Source organism: Atta cephalotes (assembly GCF_000143395.1).
Source record: "Atta cephalotes unplaced genomic scaffold scaffold00049, whole genome shotgun sequence".
NCBI lineage: Eukaryota > Metazoa > Arthropoda > Insecta > Hymenoptera > Formicidae > Atta > Atta cephalotes.
Window position 1 is genome coordinate 1,411,486 of NW_012130113.1, and position 25,143 is coordinate 1,436,628.

The 25,143-nt window shown below is 34.8% G+C and overlaps 2 protein-coding genes across 2 annotated transcripts; both read left to right on the top strand.

Annotated features, from left to right (window-relative positions):
* Positions 1–15,781: 15,781 nt before the first annotated feature.
* Positions 15,782–16,615, top strand: LOC105622841 (enhancer of split mgamma protein-like). The gene is made up of 2 exons (XM_012204251.1): positions 15,782–15,856; positions 16,067–16,615. Exons 1-2 carry the CDS (start codon positions 15,782–15,784, stop codon positions 16,613–16,615), a joined length of 624 nt encoding a protein of 207 aa, XP_012059641.1.
* Positions 16,616–21,750: 5,135 nt separating this feature from the next.
* LOC105622884 (coiled-coil domain-containing protein 173-like) lies at positions 21,751–24,827 on the top strand. Its single transcript, XM_012204292.1, has 9 exons — positions 21,751–21,831; positions 21,932–22,105; positions 22,405–22,599; positions 22,690–22,874; positions 23,225–23,345; positions 23,463–23,631; positions 23,710–24,038; positions 24,420–24,584; positions 24,675–24,827. Exons 1-9 carry the CDS (start codon positions 21,751–21,753, stop codon positions 24,825–24,827), a joined length of 1,572 nt encoding a protein of 523 aa, XP_012059682.1.
* Positions 24,828–25,143: the final 316 nt, after the last annotated feature.

The following is a 25,143-nucleotide window of genomic DNA, read 5'->3' on the forward strand; positions in this document are numbered from 1 at the left end:
AGAGAGAGAGACTTCCTGAAAAGAGGATGGTTCTAATTTTTCTATGGCTCCTTTGACATCCACCCTCTTCATGGTGCGCATAGGGGTGAATTCTTCTGACGTGCATTTCAATACATCCAAAACTGTGGGAATGAAACCGTTCGAGAAGCGGACCTGAGGAACACCCGTACAGGATCCTGTTACGTTTATATAGGAAAGACTCGTGCTAAAAGATGCCACATCAACGTCTAATAAGGAAAAAAGGTCGAGAAGATCGCCATGAGCAATCATTACATGATAATTATTTGTATTTATATGTTCTCTAAATCTGAATCTGAAAAGTGGATAGTCACTAATTATTCAGTGGCATACTTTGCACTGATAATTAGTGAAATTCAATTTAAAAAGGAAGATTGTTTGAGCATTATATAACTAAAATACTGATATATTTGCACGTTAATTTCAATCTTCCAATATCATATTCACTGAATTTAAGCACTAAAACAAGATTAGTTAAAACACACAATAAAGATTAGCTAGGTTAGGGATCTCACATTTAATTCATTGATAACCAGTGATATATTGGCACTGATATCAATGAATGATTATCCATTGATTCAGAGAGTTCATCATTTAGAGAGTGCGTAATAACAGTACATTAATTGTAATATTAATTCAAAATTTTATTTAAATTTTTCCTTTCATTATTTTCTAATATTTTAAAAATATCTGTATATTATATAATATTCATATTCTCAGATATACATAATACATATTATTCCTACAATCTTAATCTGACTCTAATAACTTGAGATAATATAAGTTAAACTTCGATAAAAAATATTCGTCACGAATTGTTTATGTAAGGTCTTGGTCGCAGTGATAATTGTAGTCGGAAGGAAGCAATAGACGACGAGAATATGAAAGGTGGCCTTTTCCAACTCGTTAATCAGTCCGAAAACAGTAATACAAGAAGACAGGCAAGCGGAGGCGGCATCAAAGAGACACACTCGCCACGTAAGAGCGCCCAGAAAGCATCCTAATTAAGCAATGAAAGGACGCTTTGTGGCTCTCGAAAGGGAATTGGTGTCTAAAAGACGCCGATAACACGTGCGTCAAATCTTGAAGAGGAATGCGACAGCGATGACGACAACGACGACGTCGACCGGATCCTCTCGTGGCGCGGTTCACACGAGAGACAAATGCAGAATCGTGAATGGCGCTTTGTGGTGAACGTCTTACGGAATACTATCGCTACCCATGGTGTGCCGCCATATGGAGCACGTCGAGAGCGACAAAAATAAGCGGCCATTAATAACGCTGAAACCCCTTCGGATTCCAAGGAATTTGTGATTCTACGAATGCGCTGAATTTATCATTGACAAGCTGCATTATCACGTTCTTAAGCATATAATTAATACCTTAACCTGCGTTGAGAAAAAAAATCTTATCATAATTAGACTATATAATTTATAGTCAATTTCGATGTAAATAGATATTTTTTATAGAACTATAAACACATAATTAAAATTATCATTAACATTATTAGTTATTAATAGTAGCTATTAATAGTAGCTATAAAAAATGGAACTCCTAACCACAATTATTTTTATAGTCACAAATAAAAACACTTTTCTCTCAATGTGGGGCTAAGAATTTGCCGGGCTAAGACATTTTCCAAACAAGATAAAATCAAAGTAACTTCAATTTTTTTAAATCCGTAAATGCGAATATATTTTGAAATCTAGAAAGATATTATCTAAATAATGAAAATTTCGTTGAAGAGATATTTTTCAGCATAATTCTTATTTTAAAAACACTAGTCATAAAATCACCGTTATATAAACATAAATTAAATGTCTTGTTTCTCTATCTCTATTAAAGTAATTTAATAAAATTTTACAAATAAAGAATATAAATCATTAGTTCACTGAAATTGAAATGTACAATTGTAATGTGATTTTAATAACTTCTATGACCTTGCAATTATTTAGCCCTGCAGAAAATAATATACATTATCCAGGTATCGAATGTTAACAAGTCCACCGACCGGTTTTTTCGCGAGCATAAGAAGCTATCTTCAATGTGAATCTATATTGATCAAAAGCCGTATTGTTGAAACGTTAAAAATTGCACGTGCATTGCACACCAATTGTACTTCGGTTATTGGCAGTGTAGATTAAGTCATCTCGATTTAAGACTATGTCCTTTTTCAGATTACAACGCTGTATAATAATTAACATGATGGCGAAAAATTTAATTAACCAAGATAACTGGCTTCGAGACGAGTTTTCAGTTTCGTAGAAATAATCAATGTAACATGTGTGAAACAATTAATCGTCCGATACTTTGACAACTTCTATCCGGGATACGTATGTATTCAATTCCCAACAATCATGCGTGTGCAACACAAACTATCTGAAAAGGAAACATAACACGACCTTGATAAATAATTACAAATATCTCGGCCGCTATTAGAGATAAATTAGACTTCAAATGGAAACAAATCTTCTTCATGCTAGCTGTTTCGTTATACAGTTCAATTAGAGTTAATTTGCTTCCGACGTCGTGTACGCAATTTCTTTTCATTAAGAATAAATGTTGTTTAATTCAAACAGACGTGACTATTTAAAAAATATTTACAAAACTGAATAAAATATATGCAATATTAATATTTGTTCATTTTGATAAATTTTCTTCGTTCTCTCTTAAAAAATAATGAGCAAGATCTTAAACATTTAGAATAAAAATGCATAATATGGCTTTATAAAATTCAATGGAAATAAAATAAAATATCATGATGTTGCAAAATAAGAATCTAATAAATACTTGCTCAGCAGTCATTATAGTTCATAAAGAAACGTTTCCCAGAAATCGAAGATACGAAGAAACAGTGCCAAAGTGTGCACCTCCGCGAAACTCTGAATAAATTAAAACACCGTGGCTAAATGATTGCATGTCAGACGAAAAATCGAAGATATGCGGGTAATTAGATTTCGCAATATCATCTCTGATCTCAAATCGTCAGTGGATACGATCTGACATCGATCGACACAGCAATAATATATTGATGACTGACAGGGACGACTGGGATGGCGGTTCCATTCAATTATCGATGCTTTAATAGTCGGGTCCCCCTTACCGTTTTAACGACGCTGTTTGCCTCGCGTGCCTGTAACTCAAAGGGATTTTCTTCTGCGATACCGCGACGCTTTCGTGACGCCGAATTAAGTCTCAACGCGGCGCACTTCGTCCCTGTTCGTGCAAGAAAAACCCGTTAAATCGCCGAAAATTATACCGTTCCACTCGCAAACGTCCGTCGATCGGTTTTTAAGAAGCGGTTCTTACGATTTTTACGGTTTTTAAATAAAATAATAAGGCGGGTTGTTGTAACGCTGAAAGATCGTGGGAAACAAATTTTCGTTTAAAAACTACCAATATTAACTAAAAAATATCAATATAAAACAGTTATTTTCTTTTTATATTAAAAAAAAAAAGATAAACATTTTCCACATATTGCTACTGATAGAACAAGCTTCTAATATACTTTTGATAATCATCTTAATTTAATCGCGTAGGAATAGAGCGTGAAGGAGTTAAGAGAAGAAACGGTGACCGAATAGATTTTGATCAAAGGTTGCATCGCGACTAATCAAGGAAAATTCATCCATTCTAATGAAATGTAGAAGATTTAAAACAGGTGTGTGTTCATCGTATCCTCTCTTGATGGCTTATTATCAAAGGTATTATCTCATCATTCATTTAAAATCCCTCTACACTAGAAATCAACACACCTAAGAGGATTTAATAGAGAATCATATATATTCATTATTTAAATAATGAGACTCAATAGAAAACTATAATCATTATTTAAATAATGAATATAACGCTCTATTAATCAAACTCGCCATACGATAATTTAATTAAAATATATCTAGTAACGTGAATAAAATACAATATAGATGTTACTATTGCAATGAATTTCAAAATTGAATTCCAAAAATGTAATATTCGAATATCAAATCTTGAGAGGATTGAGATTTATTATGGTAAAATCTGCATTGATTGCACATATTAATGCAGAGTTGTTAAGGTGACGTTTTTCGAAATAATATCACGTCAGAAGAGACTTGATCAATAAGATAAATTGAAATTCTTCTACCGCGAACTGATCCCTTGCGGGCTCTTAATTTTGAAATCGACGAGTTCACAGGAGAGAACACGACAGCGCACATTATCTCTTTGGGAGATCTGCATGAGAATGTTACATTGCTTGTCACGTTGGTGCGTATTCGTAAGCGTATTTGCGTAATAACGCGCGGGATACACGACACGTAATTACCGGAGTTATAGCATTCCTTGCATCGTTGCACGCGCAATTTCGTCCGTGTTACACCCTCGGCATATACTACGGTGAACATCTTTATTTATATCGCAGATATTTTTTCTTTTAATAAAAAGAAAAACAGAGTATGAAGAAAATATATGAAAATAGGAGAGCTTAGGATTGCCAGATCTGATATCAACATTTCTGACATATCTGAGATGATGGTTGAAAAATGGATTATTGAATGAAGTTTTTTTATGTGAGACTACTAACTGAAAATTTAACTCAAATACTTTATCTATTTTGTAACACCATGAGACATGTCTGAGATTAGAAATATTGATATTAGATCTGACAACTTTATAGGAGAGCAGAATTTTCTAGCGAATAAGCGAACGATATTTTCGATTCATATTTTCTTATTTTAATACATAAGAAAAGGAGATCTGTCAAACAAAACAGACAAACAGAAGGAACGGACAGGCGGATAAGTGCACGGACGACGCAACTTGAACGAGAAGGAGAAAAACAAAGTAAAAGAGAAAGAAAGAATGAGAGAGAGAGAGAGAGAGAAGAGCGCGGGCGCGCTCCGATATTCCCGCGCGTCTGACTCACCTCGTGCCAGCACGTGTTCTACCTGCCCGACGTTTCAAGATCTCCTCTCCTGGCACCCCGGACCACCGCGAGCGCGCGCGCGCGCGTACATACAGACACGCGCAAAGATGTACTCGATGGGGCCCATATCCCTGGAGTATCTCGTTCCTGCTTACCAGAGAGAAGACCACCACCTTCTCTCATCCTCATCTTACATGCTGCCACATCACTTGGTCTCTCCTCGTTGCACCGGTGAGCGATTCGTCCTCGTCTATCTCATCGGTATTCGAGAGGTTTGCTCGAGGCTCGTGGGAAAATGAGGCAGGTGGTAGTTAGATCTCGGAGTCCAGAAACGAGAGAGTACGCCTGTTTCTTCTCTCCTTCATTCGTCCGTCCGCCCGCTCGGCAGCAACCGAGCCGCCATTCATTCGTGCGGGTATATTAATGCACGCGCGCGCGCGCGCCGCGATGCCTGCAGGGCGCGTCGCGGTCGAGGCAGGTACATAATTTTTGTCCGATGACCGAGGTAGAGGACCAATTAACGGATGCCCCTTAACGACGGCTTCCGGCACGATTAAAAGCGAAATCACGCACGCTTCGCGTTCAAGCGTGAAACGGCCGTTTTACGCGTCATTCCGCTGCGGTTTCACTGCGCAAGGAAAAGGTGCAACGACGATGAAAGTCGTGAAGTTAGGTGTACTGATAATGTAAAGGGGTCGCGACGCGTTGAAACAATATGAAACGAGAAACGTGGCATTTACAAATCTCATATCTCGATAAGATTTGGCGAAATTTGTCAAAAATCACGAATTAATTTCTAAATTAATAACTAGTGGTAGAATTTTTTCCCCTATATAGAACTACAATAAAATTAAAATATTTTTTCCAAAAGTTGATTATGTATCTTTAAAATAGTTGTATTGTATAAATAATCGAATTATTAGTTTGAAAAATCTTTCTTTTTATTACATGTATAAAAAAAATAATTTATTATTATTTATATAAATATTATAACTTTTTTTAAATATTCTAATATCATCCCCTCCCCTTTTTCTTAAATTGAACCGCTTTGTTATTAATAACTTATTAAATAAATTTTGTAAGCGTTCTTTTTTGTTGAATATAAACATTTTAATGAATATTTCTGTCAGCCTAAATTTATTAATTTCAAAAAATTGCAAAAATTACACATGATATTAATACGATTATTAATGTGATCTGTTATAGAGATCTTTATCTCAAGTTATTACAAAACCTCGATCAAAATGCGTGTTTACAAAAAAGTAATGATTCACTTTAATGAATTGATGTTTCGAAATATATCACTCACTCAATGCATTCATGATCGACAATTCTGCAATTTTTTTACTCCATTCGACATTCGTTTAATCGTAAGAGGAAATGAAATTAAAAAGGAAGTCCGACTGACAATTATTAATGTCGGAGAAGGAGGTAGATAATTATGTGTGATTACATGCAAAGTTTAGGACTCGCATTCATTCGAGCATACATAAAATTTCTGACCAGTCATCTTATTGATTTCCTTGTAAAGCCCTATCTTAATTTTAAAGAAAATTACGAGAACGATGAGTAAGCTACGTTGGAATTTCGGTACAGAAATCTCTGTAGCCTGTCAATCTGAGGACATTAAGATTAGATACACGACTGCATTGCTAAAAGTCGCGTCATGCAATCCAATGTTCGAGAAAAACTTTCCGCTTTTGCAAGTTTTTACGTGTGCGCAAATAAATAATATCACGACAGAATGAATTATCACAATATATATTATATATAATTTTTCATTAAAACAAAAAATGCAAATTTCTTTGCAAAGACAAAATAAAAGTTCACGCATTATACTTGTAACATTGTTAAAATATCTTGTTTATATATTTCGTATAAAAAAAATATTTTTAGTCTTCGTTTCAGTTGACTTCGTCCTCGAATTAACATTAATTCCTTAGTACTGTGAAATCATAAAAAATCTATACTAATCCTATTAATCGAAGAGGCTTTGCTTCGCTATTTCTCTAAAATGAAAAATATCATAACATAACAAGAAAACATAAAATCTAGTTTCTATATATATCTCGGTGTGTGTGTATATATATATATATATATATATATATATATGTATTAAGTTGTATAACGAGATGTTAATGATACGAATTTAGACATTTTGTATCATTAATTGCAGACAGAAATCTTCAAATTGTGAAATCGGTCGTCTTTTAATAAAAAACTACCGATGTTTGTACAACTTGAACGATGCATCGTTCTCAACAAGAGAAAACAATAATGCAAAAAAAAACTAAAGAAATTTTATATTTCTAATTTCCGACTTAATGCTTCTCCTTTTACTTCTCACAACTAAACAATTAGAAATAACTCGTAAAATAAGTAATATCGAAATGGCCATATTTCCCTTCAATCTTCAAACTTCTCTCATCGTGAAGTAACAAATTCCACAAATCAAAATTATCTGTTTTCTTAGTCTCTTATGCTATTTATAATACAAAATTCGAAAAATAAAAAATGCAAACTTCTGGACATGCTTTGGTCCCAAGTATCGTATCATCTAAAAATTTTTGAAAATTTTCGACAAAACTATTTGGATTCTTGAAAAGAAAGTTATATAAGTTAGGAGGATAATGAACTTAGATGAAAAGAGGAAGCAAAAGTACACTAGTATTTTAATAATAGGCGTTATTAAAATATAATTTCAAGGAGAGATTAAAGGCGCAAAATTCATCAACCGATGAGAACAATCTCAAAAATTTCCTATAATACAAAAAATTTTTGAAATTGCGGGTATCGCGTAAAAATTATAGAATTCATGATTTCATCAAACCTAATATTTAAATAAAAATTTCTAAAATATATAAAGTAAATCAGAATTTCTAATAAAATATTGAATTTCGAATTCTGGACAGTAAATCCGACAGAAAAAATTGAACTGTTAAAAAATCATTTAAATAATGTACTATTACAAAAAAAAATAATCAGTTTATTACAAAAAAAAATTAAGTAATTAAAATTAAAAATATTAACGTGAAAACGTGAATAATAATAGTAAAAACAGCACTGATGTAAATTGCGGATTTAATATAAAATTATTAAGTAAAAAGCGTGCATACGTGTCCATCCATTACTATGCTTATAATGTACGCCACACATTCTACTATTATCATTAACGAGCATCCGGCCGCTTGATACGCCATCCGTTCCATGTCGTTAATCGCAAAAAGTATTCCGTCGGTTAAGGATCATTTGCTAATCGAGAACTACCCTCGTGCAATCGCACGTACTGCCATTTTGCGATTGGGGCCCCGTGGATGCGGGGTCGTCGAGGAGGTCTTTAATTTTCACTGTCTCAGGACCCGTGCTCGACACAATGGGGGCCCAAGGTGTGCCCCATCTTTCTCTCGTCTCGGTGTCCTCTCTCCTTCGAGCGCGGGCCGGCTGCGTGCTATACGCGTGGGAAAGCCGAGCACGTGCGCAATCTTAGAGCCCGAGACTGCCCACAAAGGACGCCTTTGGGCCCCTTTCGCTCCAACAAACGATCGACTCAGAATCTGATTGCGAGACTTCTTAAATCGATTTTGAGCCGCATAGAAAAAAAAGCCTTTTCGCGCTATCTTTCGATTCATTTACAATTGCATATTAAATTGGAAAGTAGAATAGTATGTAACAAATATAACAGAGACTCTCTATCTAAATAATTATAAAATTATTAGCAAAGATACTTTCTTCTAGTTAATATCAATTAAAACATGATATCAATGTCATAATTTCGCATTCAACAATGTAATTGTTGAATGCGAAATTATGACATTGATATCATGTTTTATGTAATACTGTACGTATTATATTTATTATTATATTATTGAATGTGATTGAATTATGATGTTGAATTACTTTCAATTGGTGGCGACTGAATTTATAAATCCGAAATTGAGTCGTCAATATGTACAAAATTTAAAAATTGTTCACGCGATGTATTGCAACTTAATTCTCAATAGAATTCATCAAACAGCATAATCGTTGAAATATCAAATAAGTCTATAAACTGTTTGAACCTCAATTGTCCGGCACGAGGATGGTGTGTAGCGTTGTTCATTACCCGATGATTTAGTGCACGTGTCAGAAACGTGTATCTGCCCGTGAAGTTTCTCGATACGTAATCTTCTATTCGTTCGATACGATCAAATCCATCTTTAAAGGCTTGGAAACTTTATCTAGAGTTCGTCAATACGTATGCAACAACTTACACCGTTTACATATGCAAACAATAAACTCGGAGTTCAAACTTCAGCTAGAGGCTACTCTAATTTTGCAATGGAGAACGGGTTATGCCACGAGTCACGAACCTCGCGAAAGGTCGAAGGTCACGAGAAGCCGGTCAATTCTGGTTCTACCGGATACAGTCGGGATGTCGTGAAAGGCCGTGCATACGGAAGTAACGTCGGCGTGTGTCGGCATTGTAAGCACGTGCCACGCAGTGTTGGGGTAATATATTGTTAAAAAAAGAAGTAATCGGAGTGGGGAAGAGGTCATTTAAATAGGGCGAAGTGCACGGCAGCAGCTTGACAAACGTACACGAGGCACCAGGTGAATCTTTACGCTCCCGTGAGAATATTCCACTCTTACTCTTTCTTCTTTTCCTTTTTCTCACTGCAGTTCTTATGTATATTCATGATTGCTTTACTCACGCAGTAGGTCAAAAGGTCGTTTGTGTTATGTCACATTAACTGTGAGCATACGGCGAAATATGACTCTACAGTCGACAAAGAGTTCAGAAATTAATTGAGTATAAATCTCATTTCGGTCGACTTCTCACGATAACTTAGAATCTGACACCTTGTAGTCTTCTAAGTTTGCCTTAACAGATTACGTTTCACTATAAATTACGTTTCACTATAAATTACGTTTCACGATTCATCGTATTGCTACATTAATTGATAAGTACTGATTGTATAATATACTTGATAACCACATTTACATTTTCAGAAAAAAAGAATAATAAAAAATAATACATATAACTTCGATAATAATGAAACCTATTAAAGTCAATGTGTTCTTATAACGCGAATTATAAGCTATTTCAATTTAAAAATGAATGAATGAAAATTATAAACCTATCCACTCTTTATAAAATGACTATTCGATTGCTACCTTGTCATCCAAAACGAATCCTTATTATTTCTCGTCACGCGCAGCGAAATAGAACTATCGAGGACAAATAAAGGAAATTCTCACGGGTGCTCTCTAATTAATTATTGCCAAACGTCGCTGTTAGTATCCCCGATGTTGACCTTTACCTTCGACTTCCTCGGAGTACTACACGTGAGCGCGAATCGACGCATGCGAACCGACATTACGAGGGGTAGTTGATATCCCGGGGATATATAAGGGAAGGGCAAGGCCTCGGGGTGAGATCACGATTTCATTGGCACGAGCCAAACGACTCGTGACATATGTTCACGAACAGCTGATGTACTTACTAATAAGTCTCTTTCTCTATCTCGCCAAGCACGCGATCGCACGACCCCGCACGCGTGTGTGCACCACCGCGATGTAAGAGAAACCTGGGAAAGTAAAAACCCCGCGAAGAGTGTGAGAAAATTCGTGCGCCGCCGCATCTGTCGGCGCTATACAAGTTGCCGCAACGACGGGAACTTGTCGGAACGCCGTTGCAACACGTGTGCTAATAATCGATTCTGCTGCCGCCACGACGTTATTATCAGCCATGATTAACATACATGAGATCCGTTTTGACGTCAAAAAGACTTGTTCATCACAAGTTTTTTTTTTTTATTGCGACTTCAAGGTCCGAAATAATTAGCGAATATTTTTTGAAAATAAAATGTCATCTCGTGCGTAAATTCCAAAGTGCTAAAACCATTTAATTAATAATATCTTATTTAAGTTAAGAAATCAGACGACTAAATTAATAGAATATTTTATAAATAATTTTTAAAAAGTGATCACTATTATAAATAAAGAGATGATCTGTTTAATAAATTACAGCTTACTAACATGACTGTAATTTTTATTTCGATATTCTTGTGTACTTTTTAATATCTGAAAAGAATCGTCTATAACTTGTTCATTGATTTTTAGTCAATCCTTCCTTCCGTTCACTGTATTAACTTTACGTGCCACGTGCTGAGCACGTGCGAAGGGTGCCGGGAGCGGATATGAAATCAATTCTATATTATTCGTCACACTCGAGATATGAATAAGTGCTCGTATCTCGCAAAAACGACTTACAATAAGAAAATGATTGATAAACTGTCGAAACATGAAGCATTGTTAAGACTGCTCTTTAAAATGTGTCACTGTAATGATCGCTAGTCATGTAAGCATAACAATCGCAGATCTAACTGAATAATTGCTAGCAGATTAAAAAATATTTATTCAATTATAAGGCAAGATCGATGAATCATCTTATATTTCTAGCATAAGTTTGAATAATAAATGGTTTTCTCCCCTACTCTATTAAAAAATATAAAATATGCAATATATAGCATGCACTGAGAAGAAAATTGTTTATTTGTCTAAATTAATTTATTATTAATTAGTTCATCTTTATTTCTTTCGATGAAGAATGTATTTAAGTCAAACATATTATATTTGACTTAAATATATGAATAATAAACAATTAATTTAATCAAATAAACAATTTTTTTCTCAGTATGTATAAAGAGAGAAAAACAAGAATGTTGTAAATAAAACTATTTATTAATATTCTCAGCTAAAACTAAATAATCTTTAGAATTAGATCAAAAAATTTTCATATTAAATATTAGATATCTTAGTTTACAATTATAATAATCCGCAATTAATGCTTTGGGTTTTTTCAAAGCCGTATTCTCTAAAGTTTTATAGTTTTATATTTTTAAATACAAATCTCTTATTTAATATTCATATGTTGATATATATTTATCTTTCGGATTTGTGAATTATAGCAGGAGATACAGATCATCAAAATGTTATGGCATCGTGAAAATGATAGTGAAATGGCTCGCTTACTACTCAACTTTCGACTAATTCGTTATTAAATTCTGTGATTTTAATCTCGACAAATGACGTAATGGGCATTATACGTGTAGAAAGTGCATTTGAACGTGCAAGCACTACGTAGGAACATTAGGCAAAATTTCCGATTACGACATGCTAACTGTTTCGATGTAACTTTGCATGATGTTTCATATAATCACGTACGATTTAGATATATGATTTAGATTCGAATACGAATATATACAGATATTATTAAATATCTAAAGACTTGACATTTTCTAACGAGAAGTATTTCAATAAATATGAATAAGTAAGCTTAATAGTTCTTTTAATAATACATGAGTGATTAAAATAAAATTTAATTCTTAAATTTCAATTGTTTTAAATATTATCAAACCAATAATACAATAGAAATTTGCATCTAGTTTGTTTAATTTTTACATTTTTTTGTTATTCATTTGACATGTTAAAAAAATGTCAAATAAATAACAAAAAATATGAAAATCAAGACAGAGTATCGTTGTGCTATTCTCAAGTATCACAAGCTATTTTCGGAAATTGTATTCCACTTTCACTGAACGCCCGGCTTTCGTGGTTACATCTACATCATGACGTGTTTCAGACACTTAAGGCCTGGTAACATCACGCTAATTAGGTCCCACGAGATCGCACGGGGACGAAGAGATCCGAGATTGAAGTAGCAGAGCAAGCGAACGAAACAGGAAACGAGTTACGAGATGTGTTATATCTTGCAGATCAGATTCTATCAAAGTACCACCACTCGTTAACGACATGTACAATTGGCTGATACGAAGGAGAATATTGAGAAAAAAAATAGAATAGGAAGAGAAAAGCGTTTAGAAGATTTAGAAGCAAAAGAGAGAAAGAAAAAAAGAAAGCAGGATACTTTGTAAAAGTCATGATAGCAAGAAGAGATGTAGTAAAAGGAAAAAAAAACCAAAATGATGACGGAGTGAACAAGACAGAAAAGGAGAGATTGCTTGGGTCGAATGAGGAAGGATGAGGCGAGAGAAGTTCGAAACAAGCGTGAGTAATTATTCAGTGCGAACGACGTTTAACTATCCGCTTCGACCGCGAAATAAACGAAGTGGCTGGTCAAGAATAGGTAGATGGAGAATGTAGAGGAAAAGAGCAGACAAAGGGCGAAGAAAAGGAACACAAGGCACAGTAAGTAAGAGCAGAAGGAGGAAGAAGAATAGGAGGAGCAGAAAAAGGGTCGTATAAGATATAATTTAGTCAGTGGCTTGCTGAAATTAGTATCTCAAAGTGGAAACGTGTCCTCGCGCGCGCGTCCAAAATACTTGTTTCGATAATCCAACGCGGGAGAATGAATTTTATGAGCATCTTCGCAAAATTAACTTCTTCAGATTCTGTGAATATTGTAATATACATTAAATTTGAAGATTATCCATTGAAATTATTTGAACTATCGACATTATCTGAAAATATATGTAATAAATGTACATAATAAATGTTGAAAAATAAAATCGAAATTAAAAAAAATGATTAATAATATATAAAGTAAATTAATTAATAAAAACTTTTTTGTATTATATATAGTATTGCTTTCTGACCGTTTTTTTAAATTTTGTTTTACAAAAAAAAGTCGATACATCTTAATTGATTAAAAAAATTAGTTCAATCCGCAATGTCAGTATAGAATTTCGATAGGTTAACAACCAAAAATTGGCTGTAAACCAATTAAAAATATTATGCCATATTACTATCTAATTTGCTGCCAATCCTTTTTTTCAGTGCATGAATTACTTATTAAAGCGTCCTTGAATTGAACATTAAAAAAATTTTTTTTTAAACATGATTCTATTAAAATCAAATTTAAAAGGATTAAGAAAGTTCACTTTTTCCAATTTTCATCGGTCGACGATAGATTACGATCGACGGATAGCACGAATGAAGGGATTTCTCCCACCTCGTTATTGAGTGAGAGCAACGTTTTGAATATCCAAGCGTAGTTGACTTTTTGCTCCTTAACTCTTTGTAATTATTATCCATGTACCCGATAATTATGCGTAATCGAGGCCTCAGTGAAGTACCGCGGTACGCTTCATTGCCTGAGAAATTCACGGACAGTAAAGTAATAACAATAAAGTCGAAGCGAAAGCAAAGAGTCTTGATTTTTTATGTTCGAACTTGGAATTGTAATTCCAAGTTCTCTTGTTTCATTGCTAAAATTATATACTTTGTGAGTGTCTGAACTTGAGATATCAATCACATTCATAGTAGACACAATAAAGTTAAAGTTACTAACTTTTATTTAAATTTAATTGACGTTCTTCGTAATTACTTGGTATTAATCCCTAAATAATGTACTGCGATAGTGAATTGAATCTAGCAATAAACGTAACATTGTCATATTATATTAACAACAAATGAATATTAGAACTTTTTTAGATCAAAAGTTTAAAAATAGCAATCTCTGCAATCTCAATTTAAAAAATTAATGTCCTAGAACAAGGAAGATAAAAATAATTATTTCCCAACCGGGAAATAATTATTATTATGCTCCTAATAATTGGTAAAATAAAGCGTAACAAACGATTATTAAAGATCTAATTCGTTCTTCGAATCCCATTCACTCGTCGATGCGGAACGCGCGTGCTACTCGGAAACGAAAACAGAAAATCGGCGATGGAGCAAGATTAATTAATTGCGGTCTCGCTCTGTTACACGATCAAGTCAGTAACGATCGATTTGTCATACCGCTTGACACCAACGAGCTTTATCAAGCTCGTCCGCGATTTCCCTTTCCTCTCTGCGTTTATACGCGTAAAATGATCGATCAATCGCGCTACCGATGGCCGCGATATCATTCCGCGGCGTTGACCGGATCGGACGGTTAATACGCGCATGTACACACATACAGAGACACACGGTACACGATTTAACATCGTGTAGCCAGTGGGATTGTAATCACGCGCCGGAGTTGCGCCGGACTTGTGCCCAGCACGCTCCTCGATCGGCCGAAGCGGGAGAACCAGAAGCGAGGAGAGACAGAGAGAAAAGAAACTACGAGGAAGAGGGGGACGCGGAATCACGATAAGAAGATCCAGCACGAATATGGAAGCTGCGTCTGCGATGGAAGAAGCTACACTTTACAGGTGGGACAAAGATAGCTCCTCTATTTTGCCTGAAGCAAGGAGAAGGAGATGTTGGTCGAGATCTAGTCCTTCCGTATGAGCGCTCGTAGAAATACGCGCCAATGAGCGATAGAGAGAAACAGACAGGACAGAACGGTGGAGAGAACGAGAGAGGAGTGAAAGATAGATGGATAGAAAGAGAAAGACAGAGAACGACGATTACGAGCCGCGCATACCATGGCACAACCACTCGTCGACGATCAGCCGAGGTAGAGAGCATCGACTCCGCGCCACGGCTAGGTGCAACAAGGACGCACGAACGGTGACGATGGCTTGGTGTGGGCGCGTGTCTGGCAGCTGCCGCTTACAGGTGGTGTGCTTGCTTGGGAACCAACCTCTACGGACCGTTCCCACGGAAGGCCTGTCCCCCACTATGCGGTCCCATACTCGTCCCCTCACTCCGTCCACATGGGGGCCCTTGCCTATATAAGTCGAAGCCTCGCCCGATCACGGCTACAATCACGCTCTGTTCGTGTTCACTCAAAGGTCGAGCTGGAGACCAACGTGTTATCCAGATACACGCACGTTTCCTTCCGCCAACCGCAGTGACTCGTAATCGTAGCGACGATTAGAGTTCGACGAACCGGTGTGATAGCACGAGAAGGTCGCGTTCGCGATAAGCCAATATACAGTTATCAAGTGAAGTTTTGATTGTGCCGCAAGAAAAAAAGGATTAATCATGCAGATGCACGAGCAGATTATCATAGCCGATGGGCAGGAACAGCCGATCTCTAGGACATATCAGTATCGAAAGGTAGGTGTCATCTTGACATTTCAATCAAACAATCGCTCTAATCGTCACATGAACTTCAAATTAATTTGTAACTTTGTTTTTCCTTTAACAATAAATTCGAATTGATTTTTGACATTTTTTTTCACATGAAATAAAAGATTCTCAAAAAGTTTTTCTCTAAACGTCGAGTGCGACATTGATCTATAGCGATGCGTTCGTTTCGATTCGCAGGTGATGAAACCGATGTTGGAACGCAAACGTCGAGCGCGTATCAATCGCTGCTTGGACGAGTTGAAGGATCTAATGGTGACCGCGCTGGCCGGTGATGGTGAGAACGTAGCGAAATTGGAGAAGGCAGATATTCTGGAGTTGACGGTGCGTCACTTGCACAAACTTCAGCGTCAACAACGTCTCTCGGCGAATCCGGTGATCGACGCAGACCGCTTCCGTGCCGGCTACACACACTGCGCGAACGAAGTCAGTCGCTGCTTAGCAGCCACTCCTGGCGTTGACGTTGCCCTTGGCACCAAGCTGATGACACATCTCGGACATAAACTCAACTCTATGGACAAAACCGGTCCGTTGACCATCCACGTAACCGCGCCACAGTCCTCGCCATCACCCACCAGCGAACTCAGCGCCGATGAGTATCCGATGCCGTTGACGCCAGCGTCCAGCCAACCATCCCCGGTGCGAACCGACATCGATACTGTCTCCCAGAGCCACCAGGGTCTCCTGCAGGTAGCTAAGCCGAACGAACCCATCTGGCGGCCCTGGTAAACTTCTGCCTTGACACGGCAAACTCGCCCAAGTTTCCGAGTAAACCGGCGAAAAAAAGATCTCGAATCCGAAGGATTTCAACTATCGACGCCGGTGTTGCAATTTCTCTGTGATCTGAACGAAACGGACATCGCAAGGAGGAAAGAACGAAGAGTCTACCCCTACAAAGATCACCTAGATTTAAGGGGAGTTTCACTTGCTCAAAGGCAGTCGGACCGAAGCGGAAGTACCAAGGCGAACGTCATGTCTCCAATGACGTTCTACTACCAGCAACTTCGATAACGTTCCGCAAGAGTCGGACAACACTGGGATCTCGATACGTAGTTTTATTCGCGGCCGCACGCGGCTGAAGCTTTAATTTACTCGACAGTTAGATGTTTTCTATTGTTTATTTCATACTTTTATTGAGGATGTTTTTTCTTTTTATTTTCTCGCCGTAATGTTATTATACAAGTCTCACTAACGGTTAAGAGCATCAAATGTGAGACGATGACGAATGACCTTACGAGGCGGCGATTACGGTGATTCCGCAAAATGCGCGTCCATTTAGTATCTCCCGTGGCGCAAATATATGTATAAAAATGACCGAGCGGAAGATTTTGTGATAGAGAAACGTGTACCTGTGATATTTACTGTAGTAGGCGTAGAGATGATAGATTTTTAATAAACATGTTTCGTATCAGCAATACATACTCAAGTGATTTTGTGCAACCTACCCAATGATATATGTATAGATTAAGATAAATCTTAAGATCTTTAAATTTTTAGAGATAATGCAGAATTATTTATTCTTTTTTTATGAATAATGTATCAATTTTCTATTAATATATACACAAAATTATACCGTTAATTTGAAATTTATTACATTGAAATTTATTACATATTATGAAAAGGTATAAAACATTACTTTGCTTATTAAAAATGCGAGAGCGTCATTAAGTTTCAAGATTTCACACTTTGTATTAAAAAAAACATTTTTTATCATTCGTTAGTTGGCTAAATAAATCTTTAGACAAAAAAAATATGTGTACTCTATATTTGATTTGAATATGATATTTCAGAAAGAATTAAATTATAAATTAAGAAAATATTAAAAATACTCGATTTAAATATAGATATTTCAAAAAGAATTAAATTACAAATTAAGATTAATCAAATTAATTAAGAATGCACTCACCCTGATACAGCTTCTAAGAATCCCTGCAGTTCATTCCTTCTTTTCTGTGAACCACTTTTACCTGAAAACATATCAAGAATATAAGTGTTATCGCTATAAAAGACAGATTGGAAATTATAGAGTATACCGATTGTCTAATTCACATAATTTGGTGCCAATATTTATACGTCACACAGAAATCTTGTAATTTAACTCTTTATCAACAAGCAAAAATGTGATCAAACACAATGTTAACGATTTTTCGAAAAAAGTATCCTGTACAATATGTATATTTTTTAATTTCTCAATGCGATCAAAGCGAAAACGTGCCAAATGCGAAGATGCGACATCGCTCATTTTCTCGATATCACTTGAATTTTTTAATTAATTCGATTGAATCCACTTTAACACGCCACGTAGCGACACTACGATATAAATAGTTTTCCGGTGCGAAAGGGTTAATCGGATCGAATGTAGTCTATTGTTTCGCAGCACGCTCTACTAAACTGCGTCTCGCGACATTTAAATTTATCATTATCGACCTTCAAAATTTGTATACAAGGCGAGTTTATAATATCGTAAAAAATTAAATCTGATCGCAGACATGAAAAATAATCGCGCAGCATGTTGCGTTAATTAATTTGCAAATGCTGTCATGTTTTTATAAAAGTAACTAAACAAATATTTAAAATAATTACGTCGAAAGCAATATCAAATATATTGATTATACATAAATTTACGTTAAATTATCTCCATACAAAAACAGTCGAGTAATAAAATATATAATCGTTCATGTAAATTAGTCAAGTAATAAAAAATATAATTTTTAACGATTAGAGGAAGATATCCCGCGCAAATTTCAAAATATTACATAAAATAACTCACGTAAAATATTTCTGTTTACTTCGAGTTACTTACACTAAAAAAAAGTTATATCAACATTTTAATTTAAAACACTTTCATTAATTCAATGACATTATTAATAAAAAAAAATACAATTTTATTAAAATGAAAGCACGATGTATTTGTTCCATTAACAGTGTTTTTAAATTAATAAAATTATTAAATTAATAAAATTATTTTCAATTAAAAACAAGACTGTTAATATAACATCATTTTTTTTTAATATATACAATAAACTTTAATTTAAACGAACTTTTCTCTCACATACAAAACTATCTATTTAAATGTTGGGCCGCAATCGCGATTCGGTCTGAAATTCGATCACGGTATTCAAAACTTCCGTGAAATACGGCGATCAATCCCACTCGTATCAACAAAAGCCTCGAACTTGCGTGATTCGGTCTGATAACGTAACATGCAATTGCACTCTTTCTCAACCAACTCGAGCTTTCAATATGTGCTGCGAGTTACTGGAGGCCATATACTTTACGAAGGCGCCAAGGTTTTGAGCACTTTATCGATTCCTTTTGACGCGACTCGAGTGCAACCCGACGCGATTCCACCGTCGATATTTTATCGATTTCACTCCATCACCTGGCGCAACGACCTCCGAACGTCCACACGCCATTGCGCGCGCACACCAAAATTCGCGCGCGTATCCCGGAAGCGGGCCGCGCGAAACAAAACAAATCAACTGGATCGAGTGGCGAAGCGGGAATCGTCACGGCGATTCCGAAGCGATCGGATGAGAACTTATCGCGATAATCCCGCTCGGAATTCAGAAGAATTTCAAAAAATGAGATCGCCTCCCCCGTTGACGATGACGTCACGTCGCTATTACTACCTGGCGAGGTAGTAACCGATATTCCAGTCGCGTCGAGACGAATTATCACCATACGCGATTTAGGTTAGCATTGCCGAGAACGAAATGCACGTCCGACAGAATGCACGGACCGACACTCAATCGCCGCCATTAATTCGCAAATTCGCGCGCGCCGGAACTCGTGCCGAAACGTCTCGCGCGGAATGCGTCCCAAGGTCGTTTGGCATCCGTTATCATGGGAATATGCAGCCAAGATTACGCACTAATCCTGAGGGATTTACGTTACGGCCTTAATATCGGTCTCGATTCACGTGTCGGCGTCACGTAAACAGCTTTGTACCGCGACGCAACTTGCCGGTATGTATGCGTTCAAACGTACCCCAGATGTCCCTCGGGAACACCGTCGGCGTCGATGATATCGCAGCCGCACGGGAAAAACCGGGAAAAACACTCAACCACTACGATATTATACTCACTTTCCCGATAACCGAACCGCCACTCAGCTGTAGCACGTGCTGTCACCACAGGTGCACGATCACGCTTCGCCGTCATCTTGCGGCAAGTTCAAGAACTATTACGCGACGCGATGTCGGTAATGTCGGAATCGTAGCGAACGACGATGGAAAAAAACTCTGCTCGGATGATAAATGACTGGAATTCGCGAGATGATTTTTGCCTGTTTCTGTACAATACTGATGTATTATAGATTATATGATTTAATCTTGGTTCAACTTACTTCTCATCTTTTTTCTAATTCTTAGAACTAAAAAAAGATGAAGAGTAAGTTGAACTGAGATTAAAGTTAATCTATATTGGTAAAAACGAGCCAGTACAATTTACTTTTAATTTCAGTTCAACTAATTCATCTTTTTCTAATTGTAAAACTAAAAAAGAAAAAAAACCGAGATTAAAATTAATCTACACTGATAGAAATGGAAGTCTGAATCCATTAATGTATTAACTTCTCTCGGCTCAGTAATTCAATTTGCTCATTTTCCTAATTCGTAGAATTAGAAATCTTAGAATGAAGATAAAGAATAAATTGAACCAAGATTAAAGTTAATCTTTACTTGCTGAAATCAAACCTTAGAAAAATCTGAGATCGGTATTGAATGCAATCGCGATTTCAAGGAATCAATAAGGTAAATATACTTTACGTTACGCATCATGGCAACGTTATCTATATCATTATCGCTAATAAATACATACGTATTATTTTCAACATATGAAGATAAATAGAAATAATAATAGTATTATTAATATATATAATAATATATATAATATATATAATAATATTAATACAAATACAAAGAAATATAAATTACTTTCCATTTTCACGATCAGTAATCAATATTAATCGATTAATGACTAAAAGTGAATATATTTTATTGTGAATATTTTATACTCACGATCAGATAATGACGTCATTACTTGTTTATTTTGTTGACGTTATCATATAACAACACAGATTTATAACTTCACTTAAAGCTTGATGTGTTCATGTGCTATTTACAGCGTTCTTATTTTATCCTTGTTTATCAAATGTTAAACAAAGAGAAATGATGCTCATAAATGATGTGAACGCCAAATAGAAACGCACCTTTAATATCAGTTAACAAGACTCACAATTTCGAACTTATAGATAAAAAATTATTATCAGTTGAATCTCACTTGTCAGAATCAAAAGTAATACATATACATATTCTAGAAACTAAATTATGACGTCAAATGAGAATTGTTTGAGTTTTAATGTAAATAGAAAGTAACTATAAAGTTCATAAAATATTTAAGATATAATAATATATTATTATTTATTAATTTCTTATTCTATAAGCGTAAATGTATAAAAGCGTTCCAGTCAAAATATAAAAATAAATAAATATAAGAATTGTAATTAAATAAATTAATTAGATTACTTAGATTTATAAATAGTTACTATATAATCAGTTTGAATTTTTTCGTAAGTAATATAAATGAATTATGTTAGTGATTCTATTTCTAGAATATTAAACATTGATATGAAAAAAATGTCATTTTTCATACATATAAGTACTAGAAGTATTGATTTTAAGTAATAGATTTTATTCGGTTCTTTTATTAAGTCACATCGATCGCTTTTATTTGGTTTCTATGTCAACCATTCGTGCTGTGTGAAGATAGCTTGTATTCAGCAGCTTTTCAGCAGAAATTCAAGCTACTCATATTGAACAACTTTGTTTCCGTGCCGATTAATCATAATTTTTCCTTTCTAAAATGGTGCGGAAAAGAATACATCAACCGGAAATGTACACGACGTATCTCTTGAAACCCGGCCAGACGCTCAAGAATACCAAAGTGAGTGTTTTTATTTATTCTCACTCTCAAACATTGAATTTATAAAGACTGAATTTCTTCTGTGTCTAATATTTCTGAAAATTTAACCGCGCTTACACAGGTGTCTGAAAGAATTCGAGCGTTAGTAGTAACGAAGGACACCTTTCAGCGTTTTGTGGATTATACTACAGAAGAAGATAGACTAGCAGCACAGCAAGAAAAAGAAGCTGCAAAAATAGCAGCGTTGAAAAAAGCGACTTATGAAAAAAGTAAAACATGGGAGAGCACAATAGAAGTATGCTTGACTTATTCTCAACTCAAAATTACGATTTTGTATTTACGATTAAATACAAAAAATATTTTACTTCTAATTTCTAAATTTTAAAATATGTATTACTTTTTTAATGCACTTTTTTAATGAGATAAAAATATATTTTAAATCTTCGCAATCAACATGTACTATAGAATATTTCAAACAAAGTAAAAGTAAATTTTTAAACAAGACATTTACGAAAGTTTTAAAATTTATTTATAATTTTACTTTGTATAGCAACGATTGATAATATTGTTAAAACAAAAATGATTTAATAATAGAATATTAAGATGAGACAGAGGGAAGAATTATTGTCAAAGAAGCAAAAAGAAGAAGAAAAGAGGAAAGTGTTCGTAAAGGAAATGGCAGAGAAAAAGGTAGCGGAGCGTGCAGAAGTGGTGCAGCAAGCAAGGAGATTGCTTCAGCAAAAGAAGCCTTTGTGCCGACAGATTAATCGTGCTCTTCTCGTTTCCGAGGTACTTTCTCACGAAAGGAGTGTTCATGTAATTTCTAAGCCAGACTCACCGTTAATTAAACTCAAAATAGTTCACTATGATTTATATTAGTGTCTCAGGGAGCTGGACGCTCAAGTGGCGTTGCAAAAGACTATTAGAGCAATGGACAAAGAACAAGATGAAAAATATGCTAATTCCATTAAAACAGACATCGCAAAATATGAGGAGCAGAAGAAACAAGAAATGGAAGAAGAAACGAAAAAAACAATGGATTACAGGATTGCTTTGAAAAAACAGTAAACATTAATTTTAATAGAAATTTAATTTTTTAAACGTAAGAATATAATTCTAAATGTTTGTAAGAATATTAATATTTTAGTACAAATTCGATAGATATTATAATAACATTAAAAAATATTAGATAGATTTATAATAATATTATTATATATATATATTAATATAATGTATATATTAATATATTAATAGATAGATTTATAATAATATTCGATAGATATTATAATAATATTAAATAATATTAGATAATACAAGTTGAATAAATGTATTATTAGTATCAAAGCCAAAGAAATATATATATTTATTTTTTTATTATACTGCAACATGTATTATCAGATTAATTATGTATCAGGATCGAAGAGAACGAAAGGGACAATAAATTAAAAGCAACGGAAGAATTAGAAGCTGAAAAACGGGATCAAACAAACATGATCCAAGATATGCAACTCATGAAAAAGAAAGAGATGCAAGATGTAAGATCCCGATAACTGCTAAACAATATTTTTTACTCCAAAAAAAGATTTTAACATATATACTCTGCATTTATATAGATATTGAACAAAAAGAAGAGATTACAGCAATTTTTCAAGAAAGCGATGGAGGAAAAAAAACGACTTGAACTAGAATTACAGCATAATGAAGAATTAGAGGATCAAACAATAGAAGTTTATAGAGAAGCTAAAGATCGAATACAGAAAATTCACAAATCATTAGCGTTAAAGAAGAAGGAAGAAAAAGCGCGTCAGAAACAAATTATAGGTACAATGCTTTCGGAAATCATATATGCAGAATTCAAATGACCAAAATGGATCCATCTATTAATAAATTTTGTTTTAGAGAAGCAATATGTTTCACTCGAGAAAGTTCGCGATGCTAAAGAGCAAGAAATCTTGGAAAAAGCTGTTGAAGAGAAAAAAGCAATCGAAGTGGAAAAGCAAAAAGCACAAAAGGAACGAGAAGAGAAAATGCGCGCTCTCATAGAAGAATACAGGCTTCATGATGCAGCAATAAAGATCAAGCAAAGACAAGAAGAAAAGGAGTTGAGAGCTTGGGAGACGATGCAGAGATTTAAGAGAGACGAGTATAACAAACAGATTGACTTGGAAGAACGCAAACAACAATGGCAACAAAAACTGGAATACGGCAATGAATTACAAAAGGATATCGTAAGAATATATTTCTTTAATATAAATTTTATAATAATCAGGTGTAAACATCGAGAATAATTATTTTTTTATTAATTATTTCTTTTTATGTAGATTCTATTTGCAACAGGCATTTTTACGTGTAAATGCATGTTACATTTGAAATAATTTTTACACAAAATATATATTATTTATTTAAAATATGAATTTTTCATATTTTTCTTTTCCTTATATTGCAACGGGCATTTTTACGTGTAAATGCATGTTACATTTGAAATAATTTTTACACAAAGTATATATTATTTATTTAAAATATGAAGTTTTCATATTTTTCTTTTCCTTATATAAGTATCGCAATGTAAGATATATCGATAAAATAGATAATTTGATATTAATCATCAGGAAGAGAAACAAATGGACAAAGAACGTGAAAAAGAAGTTCTTGAGGTTGAAGCGACAAAAGCTGCAATTGATAAAGCTAACCAAAGGATTCTATTTTATAGCGATGAAGTTTTAGAAGAATCGAAAGGCGTGAGACCACTTTATCCAATCATTAAAGCCATAGAGGTACATTTTAAACATTTGTAGTATGAAATTTTGAGATTAATAAAATCACAAATAATAAATAATTTTAAAAACTCGTTTCTCTATTTGTAGGATATTAAAAAAGAAATGGGGTTAGCACCAAAGAAAAAACTCGAAGAGTCAATCGTCGAAGAGGAAGAGCGGCCGAAGAGAAAATACAGAACTCGGCGCCGCTGCAATTGCCCGAAATCTGTTGCAGCAGATCAAATATATTATTTACAGTAACTGCTATTTGCAATAAACAGCATTAATTTGTAAATCGCCCGATCGCAAATACCACACATCCGTCCAATAATTCAAGATGTCACCCAAGTCATTTTCGCATCACACCGTCAAGTCTCACATTTTTCGACTCATGCAAAAATCGGTAGAAACAAAGTTGTCCACATTAAGACGACATTTACCAGCAATTTATGAATAAAGAATTCATAAGTTGTGAAAGTTGGAGCATTCTCACGGTTGCTTACTGTAGCGAGCACTTGTTATACGTCAAAATATTATATTACTTTCAATCCTTTCTCGAAGCAATTAAATAAGTTGT

Coding starts and splice junctions, on each gene's coding strand:
- LOC105622884 (XM_012204292.1), top strand. CDS start 21,751: ATGGTGCGGAAAAGAATACATCAACCGGAAATGTACACGACGTATCTC. Junction 22,106..22,404: donor CATGGGAGAGCACAATAGAA/GTATGCTTGACT, acceptor ATTTAATAATAG/AATATTAAGATGAGACAGAG. Junction 23,632..23,709: donor GCGTCAGAAACAAATTATAG/GTACAATGCTTT, acceptor ATTTTGTTTTAG/AGAAGCAATATGTTTCACTC.
- LOC105622841 (XM_012204251.1), top strand. CDS start 15,782: ATGCAGATGCACGAGCAGATTATCATAGCCGATGGGCAGGAACAGCCG. Junction 15,857..16,066: donor GGACATATCAGTATCGAAAG/GTAGGTGTCATC, acceptor TTCGATTCGCAG/GTGATGAAACCGATGTTGGA.